Source organism: Muntiacus reevesi, chromosome 1, assembly GCF_963930625.1.
Source record: "Muntiacus reevesi chromosome 1, mMunRee1.1, whole genome shotgun sequence".
In the NCBI taxonomy this organism is placed as follows: Eukaryota; Metazoa; Chordata; class Mammalia; order Artiodactyla; family Cervidae; genus Muntiacus; species Muntiacus reevesi.
Window position 1 is genome coordinate 47,654,537 of NC_089249.1, and position 25,734 is coordinate 47,680,270.

Sequence of the window (25,734 nt, forward strand, 5' to 3'; positions counted from 1 at the left end):
ACCCATAGAAACATACACTTTCAATAAATATAAAAAATCGAAGTGATAAGAAAGCATTATGTCACAGTTTACTTGCTACCTTTTTACTCATCGGGACATAAAGTAATAGTTTTACAACTGATGGCATCCAGGTAAGAGAGAATAATCTGAAGTGGGACGGGAGACAAGGGAAGAGAATACTTGAAATACTAAGAAGGAGAACTTGGTAAATTGTTGGAAGATAGGTGAAGATAAACGGGGAGGAAATCTAAGATAGTTTCCAGGTTTCTGGTTTGGGTAACGGAGTCGACGTGGTAAACTACCTGGGATGGATAGGAGGCGTAGGTTTGGGGAAGAGGGAGTGAAATTTACTTTGCGTGAGGGGCTTGTTGGTTGTGTAGATCGGATGACAGGAGCTCTGGTATTTACTTTGGCGCCGGGAGCCTGCGGCTCTGCCTTGATGAATTCAGCCTCCTCAGAGCTGTCTGTCAAAGGCAAGGAGTGAGGTGTAGATCGGCAGGGTGCGGGTACCTGGGCCCTGCCTAGATCGCCGAACACCCGCAGCTCCCAAGGCTCGGGAGTCCTGGTCCCGGAGAGCCGGGGGCCCGCCCATCGCTGTCGGAGGAAGCTGCGTGATTGGCTGGAGGCCGGGCCGTGGGCGGGCCCGGACGCGAGGAACTGCTCAGCGATTGGCTGGGAGGCACCAAAATAAGGTCCAATTCAAACTACTGGAGCCGCCTTTCCAAAGGGTTGGCGCCGAGTTCCACCCCACCCCTTCGCTTAGTTAGACAGGTAAGCAAGCCAGAGTTGTATTGGTCAGATCCTCCCGGTGCAGCTCCTTTCCAGAATCAGAATGAGAAGAGAGCTGCGATTGGCTAATTTTAAGGGGCGGGCACTCTAGGCCTTGTCCGGCCTTCGCTTTGGGGACTAGCTCCCGTCCTGGGCATGGATTGGGCTGCAGGGTTGTCAGCTTGATCTGGGGGGCGTGGCCAGCACTGATAAAGACTGGGGACGGCGCGGCAACTGCAGTAAGTTCCACCGCAGTTAGAGCTCTGGTGGAAGCCAGAGGCGGAGCTCGGAGGTGCGCGCGGCTTCACCGCAGCGTTTCCCGATCGGGTGTCTAGCCGCAGACTCCGGAGAGGAAACGGTCCTCTCATCCTTCTCTCGGTGACATGTGAGTTGACTCTGATGTGGGGGGCGCGACACCTCGTTGGCAACTCTCACCCCAGCGCCGGACTCTGCGGGACCGAAAATGGCGCATTGCAGCAGCTGCGGCGGCGCGGGGAACCACCGCTGCGCGCCGCCCCCGGGCCGGGCAATCCCCCCGGGAGGGGAGGCAGCACCCCATTCCTGCACTAGCCGCAGCCGGCACCGCACGGGCGCGGCCGGGGCGCGGGGGTCCCACATTCACTGCCCCCTCTCCTCTCGCCTGCGGGACTCCTCAGCCGGGTCTCCGGCGAAGGTGGGGCGTGGAGACACCCGAGAGGGGCTCCAGGCTCTTTCTTGTCACTGATCAAGGCGGCACTTAGGGCTTCTGGAAGGACAGTCATGGGTGCACCTGCCAGTTAGTTGCTTGGGTTGCTCTGCAGCGTCTGCATTTGTGTACACCCCTCAACCCGATCGCGATGAGCAGCCGCCTCTTGGTAGTGAGCAAAGCTCCAGAAACTTGTCTGCCAGTTCTCTGGTGAGCAGCTCACAAGGACTCCAGGGGCAGTGGTATGCGATTCCGAGCAGCCATTCATCCCAAGGCCACCCGTAGAGGAGGTGTTTTCCTGTCAGTGAGTCTTAGCCAAGTATTTGGAAGAGAAATAGAGCTGAGGACCACCCCTGCACCTCCACCTTCCCTTAACACTTTATGTTTAGTCTCTAATAATCAATTTAGTCATCTGGTTATGGTCATCCCCATCTCAAGATCCTAAGGGAGAACTATAGCTAGACAAGTGGAAGAACTTCCGGTTCTTGCACAGAGTCCTGCCCTGGTCCTAGATGTATTCATGTTGCTTCTCTTGGTGACAAAAAAAGGGAAAGATGTACTTATGTTACATAAGGCTTATAATTAGCCTTGGATATGTTACTCCTGCATGTTCCCAACTCCCAACAAGTAGTAAGTGAAATGGTCCCTTCCAAAGCTTTGTAACTATTTGTGTTTGATTTCTACAGTTTTAACTGTATATGGTAGTTTACGTGTTTTGGCCAAGCCCCAGGATGCTCTGGGTTTTCATTTTGGGCAGGGGGAGCCTTCTCTGCTGACTGGTTCCCAGTAGCATCCATGTGGGATGAAGGAAAGAGGTGAGGAAAGCATAGTGACTAGAAGGGTGTCACGAGGTCTCTGACCTTAATCTTGTCATTGGTGCCACCAGCCTGGATCACTTCCAAGACCAAACACCGGCTGCTTCCTACTCACTGAATTTTCCACTTTCATCAGAGAACTAGATTGCTTAGCTCAGTAGTAGCAGAGGAGTCTAGTGGCTTCCAGAGCTCCGTATCTTTCCTTTGCCTCTTTTATGCCTTAAAGGGAAATGGGAAAACACTTCTTTTAACTGGGATGAGTCAGGTGTAATCTGCTAAAATAACCTTTCTGAGGGGTTATTCTCTGTCTCTTTAGACTGAAATTTACTTAGAGAGGAGGAACTTCTGGGTATTAGTTCTATTGTGAATAGTCAAGGCTTTTCCTTTTTGGTGACTTTGTGATGGTTCATCCATAGTACATTTACTCCTGGACTGCTCTGATGAGGTGTACTTTGTGAGATTCTGCTTCTGTTTGAGGAGTTCTTGTAATTTCTCTTCTCCAACAAATTTGAGCAATTTCTCTCCTACCTGTGAGTTCTTCCTTGGCAGAGAACAGCTCACGCCTTAGATTAGACTTTTGAAAATTTTTTAGGACATGAATTTAGCTTCCATGTGTTGGGAGACATGGAGCGGGATTTATTTGGAGGACTCCATGCTTGATGAGGCTTCCTTGGTGGCTCAGATGGTAAAGAGTCTGCCTGCAGTGCAGGAGACCTGGGTTCCATCCCTGATTTGGGAAGATCCCCTGGAGAAAGGAATGGCAACCCACTCCAGTATTCCTGCCTGGGAAATCCCATGGAGAGAGAAGCCTGGAGGGCTACAATCCATGGGGTTGCAAAGAGTTGGATACAACTGAGTGACTAACACTTTCACTTTTTTCATGCTAGATTATTCCCCCACCCTAAGGCTAAGGGAGAAAGAGAATGGTCTCTGTATATATTCAGTGTAAACCAAGATTTCTCTTTGGGACATAAAGAACTAGGAGAGTTTCCTAGACTTGATGCCAAATCTAGAAAAAGAAGGAACAGAATGTCCCTGATGCCTATACATTGAGGACTGTGTCTAGTATTTTTGTTTCCTGCCTAGGCTCTTGGAACAGTCTCACAATTAACACAATTGCTTTGGGCCCCAGTTCTAAGTGAACCCCCAACCTTCTCTGCCAAAAAATGAAGCAAACAAACAGTTCTGACTCACTCCAACTACAGAGGCCTTTGGTGATTCTCCAAGTCGTCCTACAGTGGCCATGACATACTGTAATCACTACATGAAACATACCAATAACTGACTCCCCTTCAACAGAGTCTGTCTGCTTGGCCTTTATTTTTATATTCAGGCTTTGCAAAAAAAAAAAGAAAGACATACTTACCTGACAGGGGAGATGCCATGATCACGAAGGTGGTTTTCCCAGGGCGAGGCTTATCCATTGCACTCCGGATGTGCTGACCCCTGCGATTTCCCCAAATGTGGGAAAATTGACTGCATAATTTGTGGTAGTGGGGGACTGCATTCGTGCTTTCCCCTGAAAAAAAAAAAAAAAGAAAGAAAGAGCTGTTAGTCTGTACGCTTGTCCTGAGTGCTTGTTCAGTCGCTCAGTGATGTCTGACTCTTTGCAACCCCATGGACTGTAGCCCGCCAGGCTCCTCTGTCCATGGAATTTTCCAGGCAAGGCTACTGGAGTGCGTTGCCATTTCCTTCTCCAAAGCTTGTCCTGAAGGTTTTGTTTTTTTGCATATAATTCTCCTAACCTGGATTGGAGTTTTCCAGGTTGACTTCTGGGAGGCAGAGAAATGACATTTAGGCTACAGCTGGTCCATTTGTCCCTGTAGCCATCATGCCAGAGTATGCGTTTGAGTTTGGGTCAGAGGACAGCCCAGAAGAGAGCTCTTGATGCCACACTCCACCCAGCATGTCACTGGGCCCCATCAGTTGCAAGATCTTTCATTTTTTGCCTTGTGTCTCTGTATCGTGTCTCCCCACTTGGCATCGCCAAGGAGCTAGACCCCTCCTATTTGCGTATAACCTTATTATTACCACCGCCTTGGTGCTGTGGGGTGAGAATGCTCGGGATTCCTTTCTTGTCTCACGAACTCTGTGCCCTTCTCTCCAAAGGTCTGCTCCAGCTCAGCCACCCACTGAAGGGGCAGAAGGGGCTGCCCCAGGTGGCGGTCCCCCTGGCCCTCCTCCTAATATGACCAGTAACAGACGACTACAGCAGACCCAGGCACAAGTGGAGGAGGTAGGTGGATAGCTTTTTCTCTGAGAGTTTCCAAATCATGGGAGTCTGGAAACTTCTCTTTATGTAGAGGGGCAGCTCACGGCTCTGGGAGGCAGGGCACCCTGTAGAGTTAGGCAGGGCAGCCTTGGAGTGCTCTCCCCAGCTTGGGGGGAGCTTAGCCGCTCTGTGTTCCTATGCCCTGCTCAGGTGGTGGACATCATGCGTGTAAACGTGGACAAGGTCCTAGAGAGGGACCAGAAGCTGTCAGAGCTGGATGACCGAGCCGACGCTCTGCAGGCAGGTGCATCACAATTTGAGAGCAGCGCTGCCAAGCTAAAGAGGAAGTACTGGTGGAAAAACTGCAAGGTGAATGTTCCCATCCCCTCCCCATTATTTTCCTGGGTCTCAACGCACAGGAGGCAGGAAAACCCTCAGGTTCCACATCTTCTGCAGAATGTAGAATGGTTCCACATCCTCTGCTGAATCCTCTCTTGGGAGGAAATCTGGAAGCCGCCTTACTAAGCTGCATTACCTGAGCTGGCCACCAGGGTACGCTAGAGTACTCAGAACCACTCACTGGGGGCCCTGGAGACCTTGAGGAGTCTGGAGGGGTTAGTCAAGCTGCTTTTTGCCAGAGGACCCCTGCAAAATTCTTACCTGTCCCTTCCGGAGACACACCAATGTTGACACAATGGCTGGGGTAGATACATATTTAAACACCTGCAGCTCTTGGGGAATGAGCTGAACACTTTTATGATGAACAATGAACCAGATGACTAAAGGTTCAAAGTTTGCATCTCCTATGATGTTCCTTTGAAAGCCTCCAGGTTACAGGAAGAGGGGAAAAGGAGAAGGCTGCAGATGATCTGACGTTTTCGAGAAGCTCCAGCTGTGGTGGAGGGGATACTGTTTGATGGCAGGGTGGGGTGGTACACGGGGGGTTGGGAGGCTTCCAGCTCTCCTGGTGGCTTTGTGGCTTCTTCCACTGTTCCCCAGGACTGGGACGGTGCTGCTCTCGCGTCCCCAGCCCTGGGCTTCTTCCCTCCTTCCCCGAACCCAAGGGCTCACTCTTTGTCCATGTTCCCCCAGATGATGATCATGCTGGGAGCCATCTGCGCCATCATCGTGGTAGTTATTGTAAGTAAGTATCGCTGAGGTTGCTGGTGGGGTGAAGAGGTGGGAAGGTCCTGGAGTCTCCTCCCAGCCCTGCCTGCCTGCCTGCCTGCCTGGGGAGTGGGGCTGCTCTGACTGAGGTACGGAGATCAGATTGCTGCCAGGGCGGCGGGGAGGGTCATCGTTGGGTGTGGGAGGGCAGAAGGGGCTTCCTGGATGGACAAGCCTTCCCTCTGCAGGACTGTGGGGGACGGTGGTCCCTCTTGTTCTGAGCAAGTGGGGCTGTGCTCTTGTCACCGGCATGGGTTGGAGGGTGACGGTGGGGATGGGACTCCTGCAGCCACACGTGGTGTCTAGTAACCTGATGTCATGTGCCCTCTTGTTGTCTTCTGTCTCTCTCTCTTTGCCATCCGGGACCTCCCGATTCCTGTGTCCAGTCTACTTTTTTGCTTGAGAACGTGCCGCCCCGTCCCTGTTACCCCTGGCCATCTGAACTCATGTCCCTCTCTCCCTCCGTCTCTCCCCGGCGCTACCCCATCCGCCTTCCTCCACCCCAGCCCCGCTTCGCCATCGCCCACTCCTCCTCTTTTGTTGCTTTCATTTGCACGCGGTCCCACGACACCGGAAATGCTGCTCATGGTGCAGTCTTGAGGTAACTGCCTGGTAAACAACAGCGGGCATCTCCTTCCTCCCCCGTCACGCTCTCTCAAGTTCCCCAGAGGGTTGGAGGCGGAGGGCCTAGGAAGGGACGGAGCTGAGGTGACCTGCCCAAGGAGGGGCCAGGACTGGGGGGAGGAGAAGAGGCTTCTGCTGGTGGTGTTGCCAGGAAAGGCCAGGCTGCTGGCAGGAGGAGGCTGGGGACAGCTGGGAGAATGTCCCTCACCTGGAGTTCTTCTCTTGGGCCAGGCCTTGGCGGGGAGCCTGGACCGGGCCTGCCGTCCAGCCTGGGCCTGGTGCAGGATGCCTTAAGAAACTCAAGCCTGTTTTTCAGAGGGATGTCCCATCCGTTAGTCTTAAGATTTTCTGTCTTCAGGGATCTTACCACCTTTTACTTTCTCCTCCAGTGACCTGGAGGATACATATTCATAGTGAAAAAATGCCAGGACTCCCATTCCCATCCTGGAAGCAGTCCCACCAGCTCACACCTGGACGGGGCGCTTGTCCATGTTTTCTGTTTTCTGCACCCTTCTGTGTTGTTCGTGAGGGCATCAAATAATTTCATTAGTCAGAGTTTGAGACTCTCACTGAATTTTACTGGCATAGATAAAGAGAGGATGCCTGTGGGTTATAGAGACACAGCGAGTCCAGGGCCTAACCCGAAATTAATAAGCCTGGAGGAAGTCACTTCTCACCCTCTTGTTCTGAGGTTCCTGTTGCTCTCTCCTGTTGATGGAGGAGGAGGGGCTGGAGGTGAGGGGCCCTGGACCCTTGGGGAGTCCTTACCCCCCAATGCACCCCCAGTGAACTTGCGAAAGACGAAGGGGGCCTGGCCGCGCCTTGGGTGCTGAGGGAGCCCAGTGCCCGCAGCAGCCCGGCCCCAGGGTTGAGGTGGATGTCAACAGACAGGCCCCGCCTCGGGGCCTCCCTGCCCAGAGTGGCCTCTGTTCTTGCCGCAGTTCGTTCCCCTCCCAGAGCACCCCGTCCACCTGGACTCCACGCTGCCTCCTCCCCTCCCCACTTCTCTGTGTGGTCCCACAGACAGTGGGACCCGAGGACAGGGTTGCGCGGCCTGTCTCGGGCTAGGGCTGGGCCTCAGGAAAGGCACTGAGTGGGCCAGACCGGGTGTGAGAGGCGGAGGGCCTACCAGGTTCCCCTCATGCCTCCCGTCCAGCCGTCCGCCAGCGGGAGGCGGCAGGGGGCCAGGCTGGGCTGGCTGGCCCTCCATGCAGTAGCATTTCACGACGCACAACCTCCCTGCCTCTCCCTCCGCCCCGACCCCACCTTCCCCTCGTCCTGCCCCAGGGTGGGACAGAAGAGCTGGATGAAGGCAGTCAGTGTGCCCTCCTCACGGCCCCCCTCGAAGGCCTCCGCTCTCCCCTGGGCTCCCCTTGCCTAACGCAGGGGGTCACCGCCGGAGAAGAACCACCACTGGCCTCGCTGTGTCCCAAGCCTGGAGCAAACCCGCCCTCCTGGGCCGCCCCGTCACAGGAAATCACTTCTGGGTTCTGCCCCGTCTGTCCCAGAGGTAGTTGGCTCTGTGCTTCTGGGGACGCAGCCCCCCTACTCTCTTTCTCACCCCGCCTGTCCCCTCTTCGGTGTCTTCGCTGTCCCCACCCCCGCACGCCACACCCATGTGTCTGAGCACATATGCAGCCGGGGCTCGGCGGCCGCGTGAGGCCGAAGCCCACAGCCCCTCCTCGGTTTGCCGGGAGACGGTGCGGGGTCTCCACTGTGTGTGTCATCACCTCTCTGTCTTTTTTCCTAACCCCACTCTCCTACACATACAGAATAATCACAGATGTACTTCCATCAAAGGCATGTGGCATATTCACCAATTTCCTCTATTCTGATCAAAGGCCAAAAAATACAGCTTCCTACCACTAAAGCGACTCGACTGTTGTTTGGGCTTGGAGTGACCTCGGCGGGGCGGAGGGTGGTGTTTCTCTTTGGTTCCCTTCCCACGGTGCTTTGGGCCGGAAGGATGGCTGACGTGTGCCATCGTCTTCTTGAGATGAAAGGTCTGGGCGTTGGCAGAGGAAGTGGTCTCTGCTCTCAGCCTTCATGCCTGATGCCACCTGGCGGCTCTTCCGGGTGTGAGTGACAGGAACCCGTGGCAGGAAGCTGAGTGGCATCTCACCGACAGACACCTGAAGGTCTTCTCAGACAGCTGCCGCCATCTCCCCCTAGGTCCTGAGCCAGGCCCTGGGGGATGTGCTCTGCTCCCCACGACCCTCACGCACAGCCATCTGCCGTCAAGTCCACTGTACTGACCAGACCCATTTTAGAAATGACTAAAAGGAGCAATCTCTCCCCTGCAGCTGAGGGGGTGAGTGGCATGTAGAGTCCTAAAATATCCAGCAGCCATCCAAAGGGGCAGGAGCTTAACCACAGCTCAGCGTTACACAGAGCAGCTGAGACAGGGCCCTGGGGGCCACCTCTGAGGGTCTCTGCTTCACATCTCGGACACTTAGCAGGTACAGTAGCAAGCCTGGGAGGAGGGGCCCCAAGTGGGAAAAGACAGGGAAGTGGAGAAGCTTTGCTTCCAAGGACACGAGGAGCTTTTATTTGGACAGAGTTCAGTGACTGTGTGTGTTCATCCAATTCCCACCCTGTCCCACTGTCCTTCCTCTGATCCTTTCTGAATTCTTTTCTCTGGCATCTTTCCCAGCACCACACCTCTAACCTCCAAGCTGGCTCAGGTCTCAAGCTCCATCCAGACCTCTGTCTTCCTGCCACCCTGCTACCTTTCCACACTCTCTGCCTTGGTATATCAGTCCAGGGTGCGCAGTGAAGGAGGGCAGAGGCCTGCAGAAGTCCAGAGTCAGTGATCTGTGCCTTCTTTTTAGTTTCCTTGGGGCCTTTTGGAGTCTGGGACTCGGCTCAGAGTTCTTCTGGGAGAATGTGAATCTCTTACATTTAAGGCAGGAGAGTGGCTACCCAGAGTGCCTCAAGGTTTGGGGAGACCTTGGTGAGGTAGCTAGGAGGAAACAGGAGGGAACGAGATTGCTGTCAGTGGGGTAACCCCAAGAGCTGGGGTTGGGCTGGCTTTATTCCTGGTCTGGGCATGGTGGTGCTCAGAGCATTTGATCTCTGAGGGCAGTGAGGAATAGAACCTATGGTGCCCAGGCGCTTTCTTACCTTGGCGTCTCTGCAGCCCCAGGAACAGCATGGTCAGGACGAAGAGGATGCTAGCCAGAAGGACTCCCAGAGCTGACTTCTGCTCTGCAGCTGACAGAGGTGTGGAGGGAAATCAGTGGCAAGAATCATCCTGAACCCTCACCCACAGTGTGTGCATACAGGAAGGACAGAGCATGCTGTGTGTGTGTGTGTGTGTGTGTCCCTGGCTGAGGAGCTCCTATCAGCTGCTCTCCTGCCCTCATCCTGAACCCTCACCCACAGCGAGTGCATACAGGAAGGACAGAGCATGCTGTGTGTGTGTGTGTGTGTGTCCCTGGCTGAGGAGCTCCTATCAGCTGCTCTCCTGCCCTCACCCAGGGACCAGGCACATGGGGCGCTGGGAACTGCTAGGGGTGGATGTCCACCTGTTATTCCACACAGAATCCTCTATCTCTTCCTACCTCGTGACAACAGTTTTCCAAACTGTCTTGCAAGAGAGATTTAGTTTAGGTTAGCAGTTGACCCTGATGCTGGGAAAGATTGAGCGTGGGAGGAGAAGGGGGTGACAGAGGATGAGATGGTTGGATGGCATCACCGACTCGATGGACATTGAGTTTGAGCAAGCTCCGGGAGTTGCTGATGGACAGGGAAGCCTAGCGTGCTGCACTCCATGGGGTCACAAAAGAATCGGACACAACCTAGCGACTGAACAAAGTTGTTGACAGTTAAGCTGCAATCTTGTAAATAACTGGGGAGCGATATTCAGTTCAGTTCAGTCTCTCAGTCGTGTCCGACTCTTTGCAACCCCATGAATCGCAGCATGCCAGGCCTCCCTGTCCTTCACAAACTCCTGGAGTTTTCAAGTCAGTGATGCCATCCAGCCATCTCATCCTCTGTCGTCCCCTTCTCCTCCTGCCCCCAATCCCTCCCAGCATCAGGGTCTTTTCCAATGAGTCAGTTCTTCACATGAGGTGGCCAAAGTATTGGAGTTTCAGCTTCAGCATCAGTCCTTCCAATGAACACCCAGGACTGATCTTCTTCAGGATGGACTGGTTGGATCTCCCTGCAGTCCAAGGGACTCTCAAGAGTGATGTAAGCTGAGGCAAAATCCCATAAACTTCAGGGAAGCTTATGGCCTCACAAGCCACCAAGTAATGCATTTCAAGATGCAAACTCTTTATGGCATAAGACCTTTCCATGTGACATTTTAAAGCAATTTTCCTCCAGTTAAAAAATAAAAGTATCAATGTTCAAAAAACAAACTTTTCAATATCCCCAAACATTAAAAACAAAAAAGACCTTTCGATGACATTCTGTGGCTTCAGGATAAAGTTCAGCTGGAGGCCTGTTGTTATTTGCCCACCAATAGCAGCAGGGGGGTTAGAGCTATAGAGAAACCAGGTGATCTATTCTTCATGTTTTCGGTTTTACCATTTCCCAGACAACCTTGACTAGACATCTGTAAGTGCCTGTTACATCTGTGTGCTATGTTGCTTCAGTTGTGTCCAATTCTTTGCGACCCTCTGGACTGCAGTCCGAAATTACTCATCTCTAAAATGGGAGCTGTGAGAATGTGTGCTGGCTCACGTCTGAGTGCTCAGCGCAGTGCTGGCTCAGTCCTGAATAAATACAAGCACCTCTGAAGCTCCGTGGCCACAGCCCCCTTCCCCGCACGCCTTTGCCCCTAACTGTGCAGGCCCCCCGGTTCTTTTAGGCTGTTCTACAATGAGGCCATCACATGTGCGTTCCTTCTGTCCTGGTGTTCCTGGCCCTCTGAGCCTCGCAGGCCTCCCCCTACCCCCGGGGGGGGCGGGGGTCATCTGCCCTGATGGCCTAATCTGTCCCTCCAGCTCCTCGAGGTTAAGATGAGGGACTGCTCAGCCGTGGTCTCCAGCTCTCAGCAGTGCCTGCTACCCCAGGACCCAGGGGATAATAAAAGACTCGGGGGACATGTGGTTGGACCTCTGGAGGCTGCCACCTTGGGAAAGCAGCAGCTGAGACCGTGGGAAGCAGAACTAGACCAGAGGGCAGGAGACCTGAGCACAGGTGTGGAGGTGGGGAAAGGAGAGCACAGTCATACCTGGTGGGGCAACCCAGGTGTGGGCCCCCAGGGGTTCCTCCAGGGAGACATGGGTGACCTGGCAGGTATAAGTGGCTCCCGCAGGGCCAGGCTCTGCCGTCAGGGAGGAGGAGATGCTGTAGGTGCCGGCTGGGCTCTGCCGGAGGCTGGAGAGGGAGGCGTCAGAGACGGGGGCCGGGGATCCACCCTGCTCCTCCCGGGTCCAGGTCACAGACACATCCAGGGGGTAGTAGCCAGCAACACTGCAGACAAGGGTGGCTGGTGGGGCTGCGTTCACCAAGCTCAGTCGTACTTTGGGGGGAGCTGGAAGAAAGGAGGAGCGATCAAATCCCACAGGGATCACCGGGACAGCAGAGGAGCCTGGCGCCTTCTCTTGCTGCTGAGCATGAGAGCAGGTTGTGGGGGTGGAAGGTTTCTATGCAGTGAGGTGCGGGGTACATCCTGGAGGCAGGACATAAAGGGGCATGATTCCCACAGGTCACTGAAAAACAACAGCAAAACCAGCTAGAGGTTGGCTTGCTTCTTAGCATCACTATCAGCCAGTGATTTTATTTTTTTAATTCTTTAAAATTTTTTTTTAGTTTTTTTTTTTTCCATTTATTTTTATTAGTTGGAGGCTAATTACTTTACAATATTGTAGTGGTTTTTGTCATACATTGACATGAATCAGCCATGGATTTACATGTATTCCCCATCCCGATCCCCCTTCCTACCTCCCTCTCCACCCGATTCCTCTGGGTCTTCCCAGTGCACCAGGCCCAAGCACTTGTCTCATGCATCCAGCCTGGGCTGGTGATCTGTTTCACCCTAGATAATATACATGTTTCAATGCTGTTCTCTCGAAACATCCCACCCTCGCCTTCTCCCACAGAGTCCAAAAGTCTGTTCTGTACATCTGTGTCTCTTTTTCTATTTTGCATATAAGGTTATCATTACCATCTTTCTAAATTCCATATATATGTGTTAGTATACTGTATTGGTCTTTATCTTTCTGGCTTACTTCACTCTGTATAATGGGCTCCAGTTTCATCCATCTCATTAGAACTGATTCATATGAATTCTTTTTAATGGCTGAGTAATATTCCATGGTGTATATGTACCACAGTTTCCTTATCCATTCGTCTGCTGATGGGCATCTAGGTTGCTTCCATGTCCTGGCTATTATAAACAGTGCTGCGATGAACATTGGGGTGCACGTGTCTCTTTCAGATCTGGATTCCTCAGTGTGTATGCCCAGAAGTGGGATTGCCAGTGATTTTAAATGCGAATGTAAGGTAACATAAGAAAGTCGCTCAGTCGTGTCCGATTCTTTGTGACTCCATGGACTATACAGTCCATGGAATTCTCCAGGCCAGAATATTGGAGTGGGTGGCCTATCCCTTCTCTAGCAGATCTTCCCGACCCAGGAATCGAACCGGGGCCTCCTGTGTTGAAGGTGGATTCTTTACCAGCTGAGCTACGAGGGAAGCTTTGAAACAGTCCTTCCCAGGGGCGGGGAGGGGGAGGCACCCTCTCTGGTGGGTCAGTGGTAAAGAATCCACCTGCCAATGCAGGAGACATGGGTTCGATCCCTAGTCTGGAAAGATCCCCCATGCCACGGGGAGCAACTAAGCCCATGAGCCACATCTAGTGAGCTCTTGCTCTAGAGCCTGGGAACCGCAACTATTGAGCCCACAAGCTACAACTACTGAAGTTCGCATGCCCTGGAGCCTGTGCTCTGCAACAAGAGAAGCCACCACAAAGACAGACCTGTGCAGGGCAACCAGAGGAAAGCCCAGGGACCCAGCACAGCCGTCAATGATAAATAAAAAGAAACAAAAAATTTTTAAATTAATAAAAAGAAAAAGAAACAATCCTTCCCGTCAAGACCGCTCCCACAGCCCCTCCTGGGTTTGCTGCTGCTCCTCCTTAAGACGTGGTCCAGAAGGACTGGGGTGACCAGAGATAGCCAGCTGGGGCAGGGCAGCAGGGTCTTGGGCTGGGACACTTCTCAGTGGAATTATCCTAGAGCCTGATGGGAAACTGAATGGAATTCTCCGAGAGCTTGATGGGAAACTCAATCTGATGCCATCCGCGCTTCTAGGATGGAGAAGGCACTCAGGTTGTGGGAATGCAGTCCGCCTCTCAGCAAAGTGCCCTTGTGTTTGATCCCATTCCGGAAAACACTCTCATAGGCAAATTCCTTTCCCTCTCTGCAGCGTCACTGACCCTGGCCTTACCTTGGATGTAGAGCTGGATGACCTGTTGAGCTTGGAACAGGGAGGTGGTGATCTGGCAGATGTAGGCCCCCTCATCCTGTAGAGTGAGGCTGGGTAGTGTGAGGGAGGCATCTCCAGCTGTGAGCAGCTGCTCGGGCTCCAGGGTGGCACCCTCCCGCTTGGCCTGCCCCTGCCCCGTGGTCCAGTGGTATACCAGTTGGCCACTGCCCTTATGCTGCAGCCGCCACTCCACGCTGGTAATGTCCAAACCAGGTGCCACAGAGTAGCCACAGTGTAGGGAGGCTGTGGACCCCAGCAGGAAATTCAGGGATGGCGTCTGTGTGGTCACCTGGAACTCCACTGTGGGAGAAAGTGAAAAGTGTTAGTCACTCAGTCGTGTCTGACTCTTTGAGACCCCATGGACTATAAGCCTGCTAGACTCATCTGTCCATGGGATTCTCCAGACAAGAATACTGGAGTGGGTTGCCATTCCCTTCTCCGGGGGATCTTCCTGACCCAGGGATCAAACCCTGGTCTCCTGCATTGCAGGTGGATTCTTTACCATCTGAGCCACCAGGGAGAAAGAGGCTGATTGTGGGCTGCTCCCTCCTTGAGGCCACCTGACCCCTGAGCTGTGGCACACCCGGGGCGTGTTGAGGGACAGCGTGCACATGTGGTACTCTTCACCATTCTGGAGTCACTTACCCCCTGCACAATCTGATGAAAGTTATGGACTAGACAAATTGCACATGCAAAAGTATGGGTTACCGTGGAGCCTCAGGTAGGAAGGAACTCCTGGAGCAGCCGGCAAAGCTTTTGGAAGCCTGGTTCTTCCACTTACTGGCTCTGTGACCTAGGGCAAGCTACTCAGTGTTGCCAAGTTCATGTGCTTAGGGCGAGGCTGCTGAGAAGACTAAAGAAGTCAGAGCTTAAAGAAGCACATGGTGGTGAAATCTGAGCCAAACACGCTGAACTTCAGTCTAATGAGGAAAAGAAAGACAACTCCAAGTGGTGGGACATCTACAAGACAACAGCTGGGACTCAGAAACATCCAGGGGGACTTCCCTGGTGGTCCAGTGGGTACGACTCCACACTCCCAATGCAGGGGGCCCGGGTTCCATCCCTGGTTGGGGAACTAGGTCCTACATGCTGCAACTGAGACCTGGCACAGCCAAATAAACAAATTAAAAGAGAGAGAGATAATGAACAAATTCTGTGGGCCTGTGTTCCACTCTAATCTTGAAGCACCAGATCAGGCTAGCTGCTCCCTGGGAGAGGCTGGTACTCAGCTCACGAAGGCAGCTGTGGATAGCACATGTGAAGAGTATCACATGTCTTAAGTCCTCAGGTCACCCGCCAGGTGAAAATCATCCCCCTTTGGGGTCTTTGGGAAGAACAGACTGAGGCCTAGGGAGCCCCCTGAGATGACCGATGTGCATGGAGGTGGTCTTGTCCCCTCCCTTCTTCTACTAGTCCCCCATCTCTGGCCCCTTTAAAAAAAATCAAAACTTTCTGCTACTTTTCATTTTCTCACCTGCAGTCCGCACCGTCCCCTGGGGGCTTAGGGGCAGTTTCAGTGTGGGATGCAAGACAGCCTCATTCCCAGCATCCTCAAGAGTCTTCATCACCATGGAGACACCAGGTCCCCCTCCAGATACCTGCACGTTGGTGATGAACCAGGCTGCCATCTCCACGGTGGCCTCTGGCCTGGCCTGGAGGAAATAGCGAGAGATCTCACAGGTCACCTCCTTCCCGCTGCAGTCGGCGTGGAGCAGGGCCTCGGCCTGGGGAATCTGTACCAGGTTCACTGTGGAGAGAAGAAGGCAGCACAGATACGGAGTTGGGTAGAGAATACCTGGGCTGATGGGAAGCCAGTGTGGGCGGGTCTACTTGGGAACCAGACTCAGGAACTGGAGGGAGCCCAGAAGGACTAGAGCACAGGGTGGAGGGCTAGTACCTGAGGCCTCGAAAGTAATGAGTGGGTCGTCCTTGGCCAGTGTATCCACTTGGAAATTCGTGAGGCCTTCCAGGGAGCCATCATCTGGCACTGGTACCTGCCTCAGCACCAGCACGGCCTTCACCATGTTCTCACTGCTGGCGAACCCTCCATGGTGCCCACCTTCTTGCATGAGGAAGCAGTTCAGGACCACGTCCACTGCCTGCCATTGCCTTTCTGCTGCAAGGAACAGGCTGGTGTGAGCACCCTCTTGCTCAGAAAGTTACTCCTGTACTTACTCCCTGCCCGAAACTGCCAAGTCATCAAGGGTTAATCTTACTGGTCCCTAGCTACTCTCCTGTTTTACCCTAAAGCAGCTTTCTGAGCAGCACCTGCCTCTCCAGGTACACACTTCTTGGTGTAAATTATTTCAAGTCCTAGATTTCCCTTGCTCCAGAGGGATTTATGAAACTCTATTTCCAACAACCTATGAAAAGCTCTCTCTTCCATCAAAGGAATTCTCAGCAAAAGGAAACGAATGAGCAAAACTGCATTGGGAGCGCAGATGAACCCGGTTGTTGGACGTTGGCAGCCTCTCAACTTCCCAGTTAGTCCCCAGGGTCTGTTGGTTTTGCGGTATTACCGAGAAGGTCCCTCGTTCCTTGATTTGGCCCTTTCCGCGGAGTTCTTAGCCTCCCTCCCCAGCAAAATTGGTTCTCTCCGTTACCAGCCGCCGAACCTTCCTCTTGTTGGGCTTAGAGGGCCCTTGGAAGCCATTCTTGGCCCCTTACTCTCTCTGGGACCTCGGGGAGGGTGACTACCTGATGCTTCTTGAGCCCAACGCACCCTACCAGCCTGTTCACCGGACTCACCGACGTTTGCCGCGCTGGAGAAAGCCAAGCACAGCAATAGGCACCACCCCTCGGCGCCCATGGGGGCTGCTCTCGGGCCCTCCTCCCCCGCCGCCCTTCTTCAGTCCCCCCGCTGGCCAGGGGTAGGCTGGAGAAGGGGCTCAAACACCCCTGCCTGGTCGGCCGCCTGGCCCCTCAGTCCTCTCCGCCTACTTGACTTTCGCTTTCACTTTGAGAGAGTGTCATCGCGGCTGCCTTAGCCGCTGGCTGAAGCCATTGGTGCTGGAGCCAGAGTCTGGTCACTGTTCTTCCTTTTCATCTTCTCGCCCGCAAAAGAAATCCCCTGGTGATTTCAGGACCCGACTCTGCTGCGTGCGCCCCTTTGCCCTTTCGCTTCCGATCAGCCCCAAGAAAGTGGAGAGAGAGTACGGGAACGGAGGCAGGTTGGAGAAAGGAAGAGACTGATGACAGATGAAGGCTCCTCAGCAGCTGGGACCTTCTCCCACTTCCCGTCGGCGCCCTACCTGCCAGCCCCGCCACCACCCCCCGCGGCCCCAGCGCGTCTGCGCCGAAGAAAGCTCCGCCCTCAGATCGTAGGGTGGGCGTAACATGCGCTCAGGGTGGGCGGGTCCGCTCGCAGGTTGGGCGGGTCTGCGCGGGGAGTGGGCGTGGCCTGTGTTGGGAGATTGACTTCAGAGCTGGAGAGCTACGCACGCTGTGTTTTTTCATTGTTTTTTTTTTTTAAATTTTATTGTAGTGGCTTTTGCCATACATTGGTATGAATCAGCCATGGATTTACATGTGTTCCCCATCCTGAACCCCCCTCCCACCTCCCTCCCCATCCCATCCCTCTGGGTCATCCTAGTGCACCAGCCCCGAGCACTTGTCTCATGCATCCAACCTGGACTGGCGATCTGTTTCACACTTGATAATGTACATGTTTCGATGCTGTTCTCTCAGCATTATTTCACCAGATTTCTGGACCAAAGGTACAGCACGTGGGCCTTATGAAGGCGGAATGCTTTCTGCCTGGAGCCCCAGCTGACCCACCCTGTCTGGAAAAGGCACACAGGATAGATTCCCACTACTCGTCCCTCTTGAATGCAGAGTTCCAGAGAATAGCAAGGAGAGATAAGAAAGCCTTAGGTGAACAATGCGAAGAAGTGGAGGAAAACTATAGAATGGGAAACACTAGAGATCTGTTCAAGAAAATTGGAGATAACAAGGGAATATTTCATGCAAAGATGGGCACAATAAAGGACAGAAATGGCAAGGACCTAACAAACAGAAGCAGAAGAGATTAAGAAGAGGCGGCAAGAATACACAAAAGAACTCTACAGAAAAGGTCTTAAGGACTTGGTTAACCACAATGACGTGGTCACTCTCCTAAAGCCAGACATTCTGGAGTGTGAAGTCAAGTGGGTCTTAGTAAGCATTAGTATGAGCAAAAACTAGGGGGGAGGTGATGGAATTTCAGCTCAGTGTTTAAAATCCTAAAAAGGTGATGCTGTTAAAGTGCTGCACTCAATATGCCAGAAGATTTGAAAAACTTAGCAATGTCCACAGGACTAGAAAAGGTCAGTTTAACTTCAATCTCAAAGAAAGGCAGTGCCAAAGAATGTTCATACTACTGTACAATTGTACTCATTTTGCATGCTAGCAAGGTAATGCTCAAAATCCTTCAAGTGAAGTTTCAGCAGTACATGAACCAAGAACTTCCAGATGTATAAGGTAGATTTAGAAAAGGTAGAGGAACCAGAGAACAAATTGCCAACATCTGTTGGATCATAGAAAAAAGCAAGGGAATTCCAGAAAAGCATCTACTTCTTCTTCATTGACTATGCTAAAGCCTTTGACTGTGTGGATTACAACAAACTGTGGAAAATTCTTAAAGAGATGGGAATACCAGACTGCCTTACCTGTCTCCTGAGAAATCTGTATGCAGGTCAGGAAGTTAGACAACAGTAGTAGTTAGAATGGAACATAGAACAATGGGCTGGTTCAAAGTTGGGAAAGGAGTACATCAAGGCTGTATATTGTCACCCTGCTTATTTAACTTCTATGCAGAGTACATCATGTGAAGTGCAAGGTTGGATGAATCACAAGCTGGAATCAAGATTGCCAGGAGAAATATCAACAGGTATGCTTATTGATACCTCAGGTATGCATGTGATAACATCCTAATGGAAGAAAGTGAAGAGGAACTAAAGAGCCTCTTGATGAAGATAAAAAGGAGAGTGAAAAAGCTGGCTTAAAACTCAGCATTCAAAAAACAAAGATCATGGCATCTGGTCCTATCACTTCATGGTAAATAGGTGGGGAAAAAATGGAAACAGTAGCAGATTTTATTTTCTTGGGCTCCAAAATCTTTGTGAACAATGACTGCAGCCTTGAAATTAAAAGATGCTTACTTTTTGGAAGGAAAGTGAAAGTGAAATTGTGAAAGTGTTAGTCACTCTGTTGTGTCCCACTGTTTGTAACCCCTGGACGGTAGCTCACCAGGCTCCTCCATCCATGGAATTCTCCAGGCAAGAATAGTGGAGTGGGTGGCCATTCCCTTCTCCAGGGGATCTTCCTGCCCCAGCAATCAAACCTGGGTCTCTCACATTGCAGGCAGACTCTTTACCATCTGAGCCACTAGGGACAACAGCAGACAGTGACAAATCTAGACATTGTATTAAAAAGCAGAGACATCACTTTGTTAACAAAGTTCTGTATAGTCAGAGCTATGGTTTTTCTAATAGTCATGTACAGTTTTGAGAGTTGGACTATAAAGAAGGTTGAGCACTGAAGAATTGATGCTTTTGACTTGTGGTGCTAGAGAAGACTCTTGAGAGTCCCTTGGACAGCAAGGAGATCAAATCAGTAGGTCCTAAAGGAAATCAACCCTAAATATTCATTGGAAGGACGGATGCTGAAGCACCAATACTTTGGCCACTTAATGTGAAGAGCCGACTCACTGGAAAAGATCCTGATGCTGGGAAAGATTGAGGGTAGGAGGAAAAGTGGGTGACAGAAGATGAGATGGTTGGATAGCATCACCGGCTCAATGGACATGAATTAAGCAAATTCCAGGAGATAGTGAAGAACAGAGGAGCCTGGTGTGCTGCCGTCGGTGAGGTCACAAAGAATTGGACATGACCTAGCGACTGAGCAGCAATAGTTTTTCAAGTCTGCACACAGGAAAGGGTCCAGATGAGAGGGTGGTGCTGAAATTCGAGGTGCCCTGTCTTGATCTCCTTGGATGGTCAGTGGGGTGAGGTGGAGGCTAGGACTTGATTGCAGTGATGGCCTTCTCTGAGGAGCACTGGCTCAGAAGTAGGAAGTAGGCTCTGGTTTTCGGTAATCCTCCTGAACGGGGATGGCACTGCCCTCTTCCTCGCTGGGACAGGTATAAGCACAAGGCTCTGCAGGTGCCACTGGACTTCCTCCTGCATCTGCAGAGGAGAATCAGAGAAGAGGTGAAGGGAGAAGGGGTGAGTGAAGGCGGGCTGTCAGGAGGGCCCCAGCATAGTAGAGGGGAAGAGAGGCGACAGGCTGGTAAAGATAGAGCTGGAGAGGCCCAGAGGTTCCTCTGGGATTGGGTGGCAAAGCCGAGATGGTGGGGCGGGGTGGGGTGCAGGACCTGTATTTTGTCTCTTACTTAACCTCTTACTTAATTTTCTTTGTTGATGGAGGAACAGGGCTCCGACTATGGTGAAAGCAAGAAACATTCCAGAGAGGAGCACAAAGATGCGGATGCAGTTCGCGCTGCACAGGGACCTTTGGGCTGTGATGGGGTAGGCAGGGGTCACAAAGGGGCTTGGGGGAGGGCCTAGCCCTTGACTCCCCTCAGCCCAGCCCTCCTGCCCCCTTCTCTCCCCTTCCCCATCTTCTTCCCCTACCCCCACCATTGGACCATGTCCTTTCCCAATCTCTGGACTCTGCTTCTGTTTCTTCTTTTTATTTATTTCTGGCTATGTCAGATCTTTGTTGCCCCGTGGCTTGTGGGATCTTAGTTCTCCCACCAGGGATCGGGCCCGAGTCCCCTGTATTGGAAGCGAGGATTCTTTACCACTCAACTTCCAGGGAAGTCCTTTCTTCCTCTTCTTGCCCATGCTCCTAGGAGCTTTGTGGCTGGCTTCCCTTCTGAGGGCTTCCCTGGTGGCTCAGACGGTAAAGAATCTGTCTGCCATGTGGGAGACCTGAGTTTGATCCCTGGATTGGGAAGATCCCCTGGAGAAGGGAATGGCTCCACACTCCAGTGTTCTTGCCTGGAGAATGCCATGGACAGAGGAGCCTGGCGGGCTACAGTCCATGGGGCCGCAAAGAGTTGGACAGGACTGAGCAACTTTCCCTTTCCCTTCTGAACCCTCCTGCATGCATTCTCCTCTCTCTCTTGGGGTGGGGAGTGGGGAGAAAACTCACGTGACCAGTGGGTTGAGAGGGTTGGGGCCGGCAACCACCTGGAGTTGGCCAGAGTCTGAGTGTGCCGATCTGTCCTGGCGTCTGGGATCTCTGGAAAAGCAGACGAGTTGGGTAACAGCCAGGGGCCCCGGAGGACACAGGGCAAGGCTGAAGGCCTGAGAGGCCCTGGGGGAAATGGGAAGGTGGAGACAGGGTGACAGGAGGCAGCTTATGTGAGGCTGGGTATAGGAGAGGGGGTGCTGGTTGGGGTGTGATCAGACCAAGCGTTGCCTGGAATTTACCTTCAGCATAAGGTAAGTGGGAGGGTTGTGGGTGTGGGCCTGGGGCCTGGGCTGGACCATCACACTCCATACAGTCCTTGTCCCTGCACTGCTGGCCCTCGGGACAGGCACACTCCGAGTTAGCCGTGAGGGTGCAGTTTCGAATGAGGACACCTGGTGACAGAGGAGGGGGAAGGAACACACAGGGTCCACTGGCTTAATCCCCACTCCAGCCCCATCCCAGGCCCACCTCTAGGGATGTGCTACCCTTCGCATTCCTGCCTCCCTGCCCCATCCCACCCAGGCCTGCCCCTCCTCCACCGTCACCCAGTGTCTTTCCAATAGTGTCATGGTTATTCAAGAACACCTCGAACCTTTTAGAAGCTTCATGGTTCAGAAGTTGAAACAGCTTGCATGATTTTCCCTCTCACTCACTGATGCTTTTGTAACTCCTTACTGAAGTATACTGACCGAGAAGTATTCAGGTCACAAACATCTCATATGAGAACTGGGGCAAATTGGACTCTCTGGTGTAACTAGCACCAGATTAAGAAACAAGATGACCAGTCTTGTTCGTTTCTAGTCCCTAAAACTAACACTATCCTTCCCACCAAGAATAGCCACTGACTTCCGGACCTCTTAACGCCAGGAGTTAATTTTGCCAGTTTCTGAACTCTGTACGTGGAAGGAAGCCTGTGTGTGTGCTCATCTGTGCCTGCTTTTACTCAGCTCTTGGCAAGACTGAGCCATAGTGTTGAGTGTGACTGCAAATCATTCATTCTCACCATCACATAGTTTTCCATGATGTGGCTACACCATGACTTATCCATCCCTCTACTGTTAACAGGCAATTGGGTAGTTTATAGTTGCTAGCAATTGGGAACTGCTGTGATCTCGGATTGGTGTTTTACCTGTACTGACATCCTCTGCCTTTAAAATAGACATTGTAGTCGAGTGTAGAGGTCAGGTGCTAAGTGGCTGCCAATGAATGATCCTGGGGCAGGAGGGTAGGAAGGGCACTGCGTGGACTGGGCTCCCAGGTGGTTGGGGGTAAGAAAAGAAGGGTGATTCTGGGGAAGGTGACACCCGGATGTGGGCCAGGCCTGAGTAGAAGTCTCTGGGGGGGTGTTGCTTAGGGCAGTGCACTCATGGGGACCCAGGGAAAGCCACCCTCACAGGCGAGACGGGGCTATGGAAAGGGATGTCTGAGGATGCTGGAGACTACCACCAGCAGTTTCCATAGCACATGCCTTTGGTCAGGAAAGGGTGTGAATTTCTTCTTATCCTTACTCCTTCTCATCTTTATGCCCCTGTGGCATCTCCTTTCTGAATTCTGACTCGTAGTCGCTGCTACAACTTGCTTTCCTTGTGGCTTACTAGGGATTGTAAGCCAGCTGGGACAAGGATCTGCAAGGGAAGAGCATTGAAGGGGAAAGGGGGTGGTGGTGGTAGACATGGGGAAGGGTGGGAAAGGTGAAGGAGATACAGGAGGGCACCTGCCAAAAGGGATGGGAAGGGTTAAAGAAAGGGGGCTGGGATTGGTCAAAGTGAGTGAAGTGCCACTGTTTTCAGTGGAGCCTTCAGGAGCCTGGGAGTTCTCTTCGCCGTGTATAACCTATGCACAGAACCCCACGCTGATTGCAGGCACTCATCCATCTTACAGATGGAAATACTGAGGTTCAAGGGGACTGAACACAGTCAACTTCTTTCCAGTGCCCCTGAGTCTTGCAGCCAGTCCTGCCTGGGTGCTTTGGGGTTCTATGGGCTGAACCTCACCAAGGAGGATCGTGGGTTGCACTGGGCGGGAGAGTAGTGAAGGGGGCTGGACTGGCTCAGTACTGGGAAGAGGCCTTCCAGTGGGGCCTGCAGAGTGAACTGGGGGACTTTGGCTAAAAAAAACAAAAACCCAATATTGCCGGGGGTTTAGGCCAAGAAGAGAGACACACCCATGTACAGTCCTATTTGTAAGTAGACTGAGGAATACCTCTTGTGTTTTACAGATGTTACCACTTGACTGTTTTGCAGTGGCAAAACCTTGTATTTATTTTAAAGAAAACAGTATTGAAAAAGCTAATCAGACTCAATGCATTTACAGGCAAGTAATATCGTACTTGAGTTAAATAGCCCCCAAGCATGTCCTACTGGAGAATATCTGCTCAAAGGAACCACTTTCAAGCTACTGATCTATGTACACTGGCACATACGTCATTTCAAAAATTCTAGCTAAAATGGAGAAAGCATGAAAGTGTTCACAACGCAGCTGTTATTTCATTTCTTAATTGTAAAAAAGATGAAATCACAAAATAAAACTCAAGCCTTATACACATTCTCTTTCCTAAATTGGCTTTTGGAGGGAAAAAAAAAAAGGTTGTGGCTCACTAGCTTGTACTGTTACGTCCTTAGGAAGATGTATTCCAAGTTCCAGAACAAATGTGCCCTCTGAGAACACCACCAACTCATCAGTGGGGGAGCGGGTAGGAATGGGGGGTGAGTTGCTCATCTGAAATCTAGGGTCCCAGAGCCACTTCCTGTTTTGCATTGATCGTAGTCATCGACCCCCTCCTCATCAGCCCATCAAACTCTGCTCACCCCTGCCCTGAACCACTTCATCGCAGCGTTCCCTATACATCAACGCGCCTTGCCCAGGGCTCCCCAGTTCCCACCATGGGCTCCACTGAAGCCTCAGAAGCCCGGACTCCCCCCGGCCCCAACCTTCTTGCTTCTGCACACCCAGCTCTCCGTCTTGCTCCCCCAAACACTGGCCCACCTCACCAGAGTTACAGTGCCGGCAGCTCTCACAGTGGGGCCGGCTGTGGTGGTCCGGCGTGAAGGAGACCCCCGGTGTACACGGATTGCATTGAGCTGCTTTTCCGTGCTGCTCGCAGTCTTGGACCAGGAACGTTCCTGTGAGCAGAGTACCAGGGTCAAGGCCCCAGGAAAGCCACTCCCCCGCCCTCTCCAAGGGGCTGCCTCTGGGCCTCTGCAGCGTTCCTCCCTGCTTCCCTCCGGTCCCAGGCCTGGTCCTCTCTCCCCAAGGAGCTGGCCCCTGGCAAGGCTCCCTCTTACCTGGTTCACACGTCTGGCAACACCATCCTCCTTGAGTCCAGTAGTGCTTCTCCGGACAGCTCTTGGGGCCTGGGGTTGCTGAGAGCCCCGCCAGGGTCCCTAGAACCCACAGCCAGAAGGGAAGTGGCCGGGCCATGACTCCTGCCCTGGGGGGAGCTCCTCCTGCACCCCAACTGCTGACTGCGGGCCTCGAGGGGGGCAGCAGGCAGGGTGGGGGGAGCTGGCACCTTCCCAGCTGGGCGCTGGTGTCTCTTCTTAGCACCTCCAGGGCAGGTCTTCTCGGAGTTGTCCCGAGCTGGTGGCAGGCTGACCTTTGATGCTGTTGAAGCTCTATCGTAGCTGTTTTTCGCTCAGGCAGTCACTGCCACCCCTCCCCCTTTCCTGTGCTGGGTGCTGGGTGCTGGGTGCGGGGCAGGCTCTGACAGAAGACCTGCTATCTTCGGAGATGCCCCTGATGCCCGAGCCTCTCGTGGTCTCTGTCTTTCTTCTGAATTGAATCGTCTCTGCTTGCCGATGTTACCAGGTGTTGGCTGTTCACAGGGATCTGCTTCCCGTATTCACACATCTGTACACAGAAATGCCCACCTTTGCCCCCCCTGTTCACAGCTGCGTGTCCCCACGCCTACCCCACGTTGCTTCCTACACAGATGTCATCAGTTTATAGAGAAGGGAAACCAGAACTGAACACAGGTGTGCACGCTGTCCTCTGAAACTCTTGGGGGGGCGGGGAGGTCACATAACGCTCAGAATTTTTCAGATTTGGGGAAGAAACCAGCCCCATATGACAAATTCATGGGGCTGGGGCATCGCTTACTACCAAGCACAAAGTTCCTGCCCCCAGACTATCCACTGTTTGGGTGGGTGGATAAGGACTATAACTAGCCTCACGTCAACTGACGTCTGGTTTTACGGTATAAAGAGTTTGCTTTGGGATTGTTCACAATCGCACACAAGAGACTTGAACCTGAGTCTGGGCCCTGCTGGGTTGTGTGCCAGGAGCTCACGCATGGTCACTTAACCTTCCTGCCAGGCCTCCCACCCCTTCTACCATCTGTATCCTCCCCTGCCACCACCGGCTGTGTCTGCCCTTGGTCCTGGAGCACCTGAGGGTCTGCTCGCCCGGCTTAGGGCACTTGGGATTAAAGGCTGATCACTGTTTCCCCTGTATCTGTGGCTCTCCTGGGAAGGCTGGTTTGGGGATGTCAGAAACAGTGGAACTTTCCTCTCTTTGAGTCCCAGGAGCACATTGGTCATAGCCTTGCTTCTCCAGGCTATTATTTTCACTCAGGGTCTTTGCGTTGTTTCCATTCTGCTCATGAAACCTCACACCCCTGTGGGCTCCTCTGTCAGATCTGTTCTCTGTGTTGCTCTTTGGTTTCCTTTCTCTTCATTTTTTCCATCCCCCTGCCTTTCCCCAACCTCCTCTACTCTTCAGGAGGGTCCTCTTGAGTGGGAAGCCACACAGGGGTGTGATTTGAAGAGTTGCTTGTGCAAAACCATCCCATTGGCTATATCCAACCAAGTGCCTGAATTCCCCCATCAGAGAGCCCTGGGGACCTGAGG

At 52.6% G+C, this 25,734-nt stretch overlaps 3 protein-coding genes and 1 non-coding gene across 7 annotated transcripts; 2 read left to right on the forward strand and 2 right to left on the reverse strand.

Moving 5' to 3' along the window:
* The first annotated feature begins 1,002 nt into the window (after window positions 1-1,002).
* VAMP1 (vesicle associated membrane protein 1) lies at window positions 1,003-23,156 on the forward strand. Of its 2 annotated transcripts, none has more exons than XM_065942355.1 (5): window positions 1,003-1,153; window positions 4,378-4,504; window positions 4,691-4,849; window positions 5,573-5,624; window positions 23,106-23,156. In XM_065942355.1, coding segments are annotated over exons 1-5 (354 nt in total). In that variant the 5' UTR covers window positions 1,003-1,151; the 3' UTR covers window positions 23,120-23,156. The 2 variants fall into 2 exon arrangements, with proteins under 2 accessions (XP_065798427.1, XP_065798418.1); XM_065942346.1 differs by lacking the exon at window positions 23,106-23,156 and adding an exon at window positions 6,034-7,891.
* On the forward strand, window positions 3,627-3,790 carry LOC136156515 (U1 spliceosomal RNA). Its single transcript, XR_010661056.1, has one exon. It is a non-coding gene; the product is annotated as a U1 spliceosomal RNA (small nuclear RNA).
* TAPBPL (TAP binding protein like) lies at window positions 8,128-16,961 on the reverse strand. 2 transcript variants are annotated; one of them, XM_065942314.1, is made up of 7 exons: window positions 16,460-16,961; window positions 15,609-15,824; window positions 15,186-15,458; window positions 13,673-14,011; window positions 11,454-11,756; window positions 9,395-9,484; window positions 8,128-9,233 (listed from the first exon to the last, which is right to left on the reverse strand). In XM_065942314.1, exons 1-7 carry the CDS (start codon window positions 16,518-16,520, stop codon window positions 9,190-9,192), a joined length of 1,326 nt encoding a protein of 441 aa, XP_065798386.1. In that variant the 5' UTR covers window positions 16,521-16,961; the 3' UTR covers window positions 8,128-9,189. The 2 variants fall into 2 exon arrangements, with proteins under 2 accessions (XP_065798386.1, XP_065798379.1); XM_065942307.1 differs by having other exon boundaries at window positions 8,129-9,233; window positions 15,609-15,827; window positions 16,460-16,960.
* Window positions 17,359-24,695, reverse strand: CD27 (CD27 molecule). 2 transcript variants are annotated; one of them, XM_065942322.1, is made up of 6 exons: window positions 24,172-24,695; window positions 23,878-24,009; window positions 21,127-21,279; window positions 20,846-20,935; window positions 20,094-20,207; window positions 17,359-19,875 (listed from the first exon to the last, which is right to left on the reverse strand). In XM_065942322.1, exons 1-6 carry the CDS (start codon window positions 24,305-24,307, stop codon window positions 19,751-19,753), a joined length of 750 nt encoding a protein of 249 aa, XP_065798394.1. In that variant the 5' UTR covers window positions 24,308-24,695; the 3' UTR covers window positions 17,359-19,750. The 2 variants fall into 2 exon arrangements, with proteins under 2 accessions (XP_065798394.1, XP_065798403.1); XM_065942331.1 differs by lacking the exon at window positions 20,094-20,207.
* Window positions 24,696-25,734: the final 1,039 nt, after the last annotated feature.

What these genes read in the sequence shown, in the direction of transcription:
- VAMP1 (XM_065942346.1), top strand. An exon ending in CCCAGGCACAAGTGGAGGAG is followed by an intron (nt 4,505 to 4,690) that starts GTAGGTGGATAG and finishes TGCCCTGCTCAG; the next exon opens with GTGGTGGACATCATGCGTGT. An exon ending in ACTGGTGGAAAAACTGCAAG is followed by an intron (nt 4,850 to 5,572) that starts GTGAATGTTCCC and finishes ATGTTCCCCCAG; the next exon opens with ATGATGATCATGCTGGGAGC.
- TAPBPL (XM_065942307.1), bottom strand. Translation starts at nt 16,520, where the DNA reads ATGGGCGCCGAGGGGTGGTGCCTATTGCTGTGCTTGGCTTTCTCCAGC. An exon ending in CATCCAGCTCTACATCCAAG is followed by an intron (nt 11,757 to 13,672) that starts GTAAGGCCAGGG and finishes CCTTTCTTCCAG; the next exon opens with CTCCCCCCAAAGTACGACTG. An exon ending in CACCTGGGTTGCCCCACCAG is followed by an intron (nt 9,485 to 11,453) that starts GTATGACTGTGC and finishes CACCTCTGTCAG; the next exon opens with CTGCAGAGCAGAAGTCAGCT.
- CD27 (XM_065942322.1), bottom strand. Translation starts at nt 24,307, where the DNA reads ATGGCCCGGCCACTTCCCTTCTGGCTGTGGGTTCTAGGGACCCTGGCG. An exon ending in CTGCCGGCACTGTAACTCTG is followed by an intron (nt 21,280 to 23,877) that starts GTGAGGTGGGCC and finishes CTCTGTCACCAG; the next exon opens with GTGTCCTCATTCGAAACTGC. An exon ending in CCTCTCAACCCACTGGTCAC is followed by an intron (nt 20,208 to 20,845) that starts GTGAGTTTTCTC and finishes ACCCCATCACAG; the next exon opens with CCCAAAGGTCCCTGTGCAGC.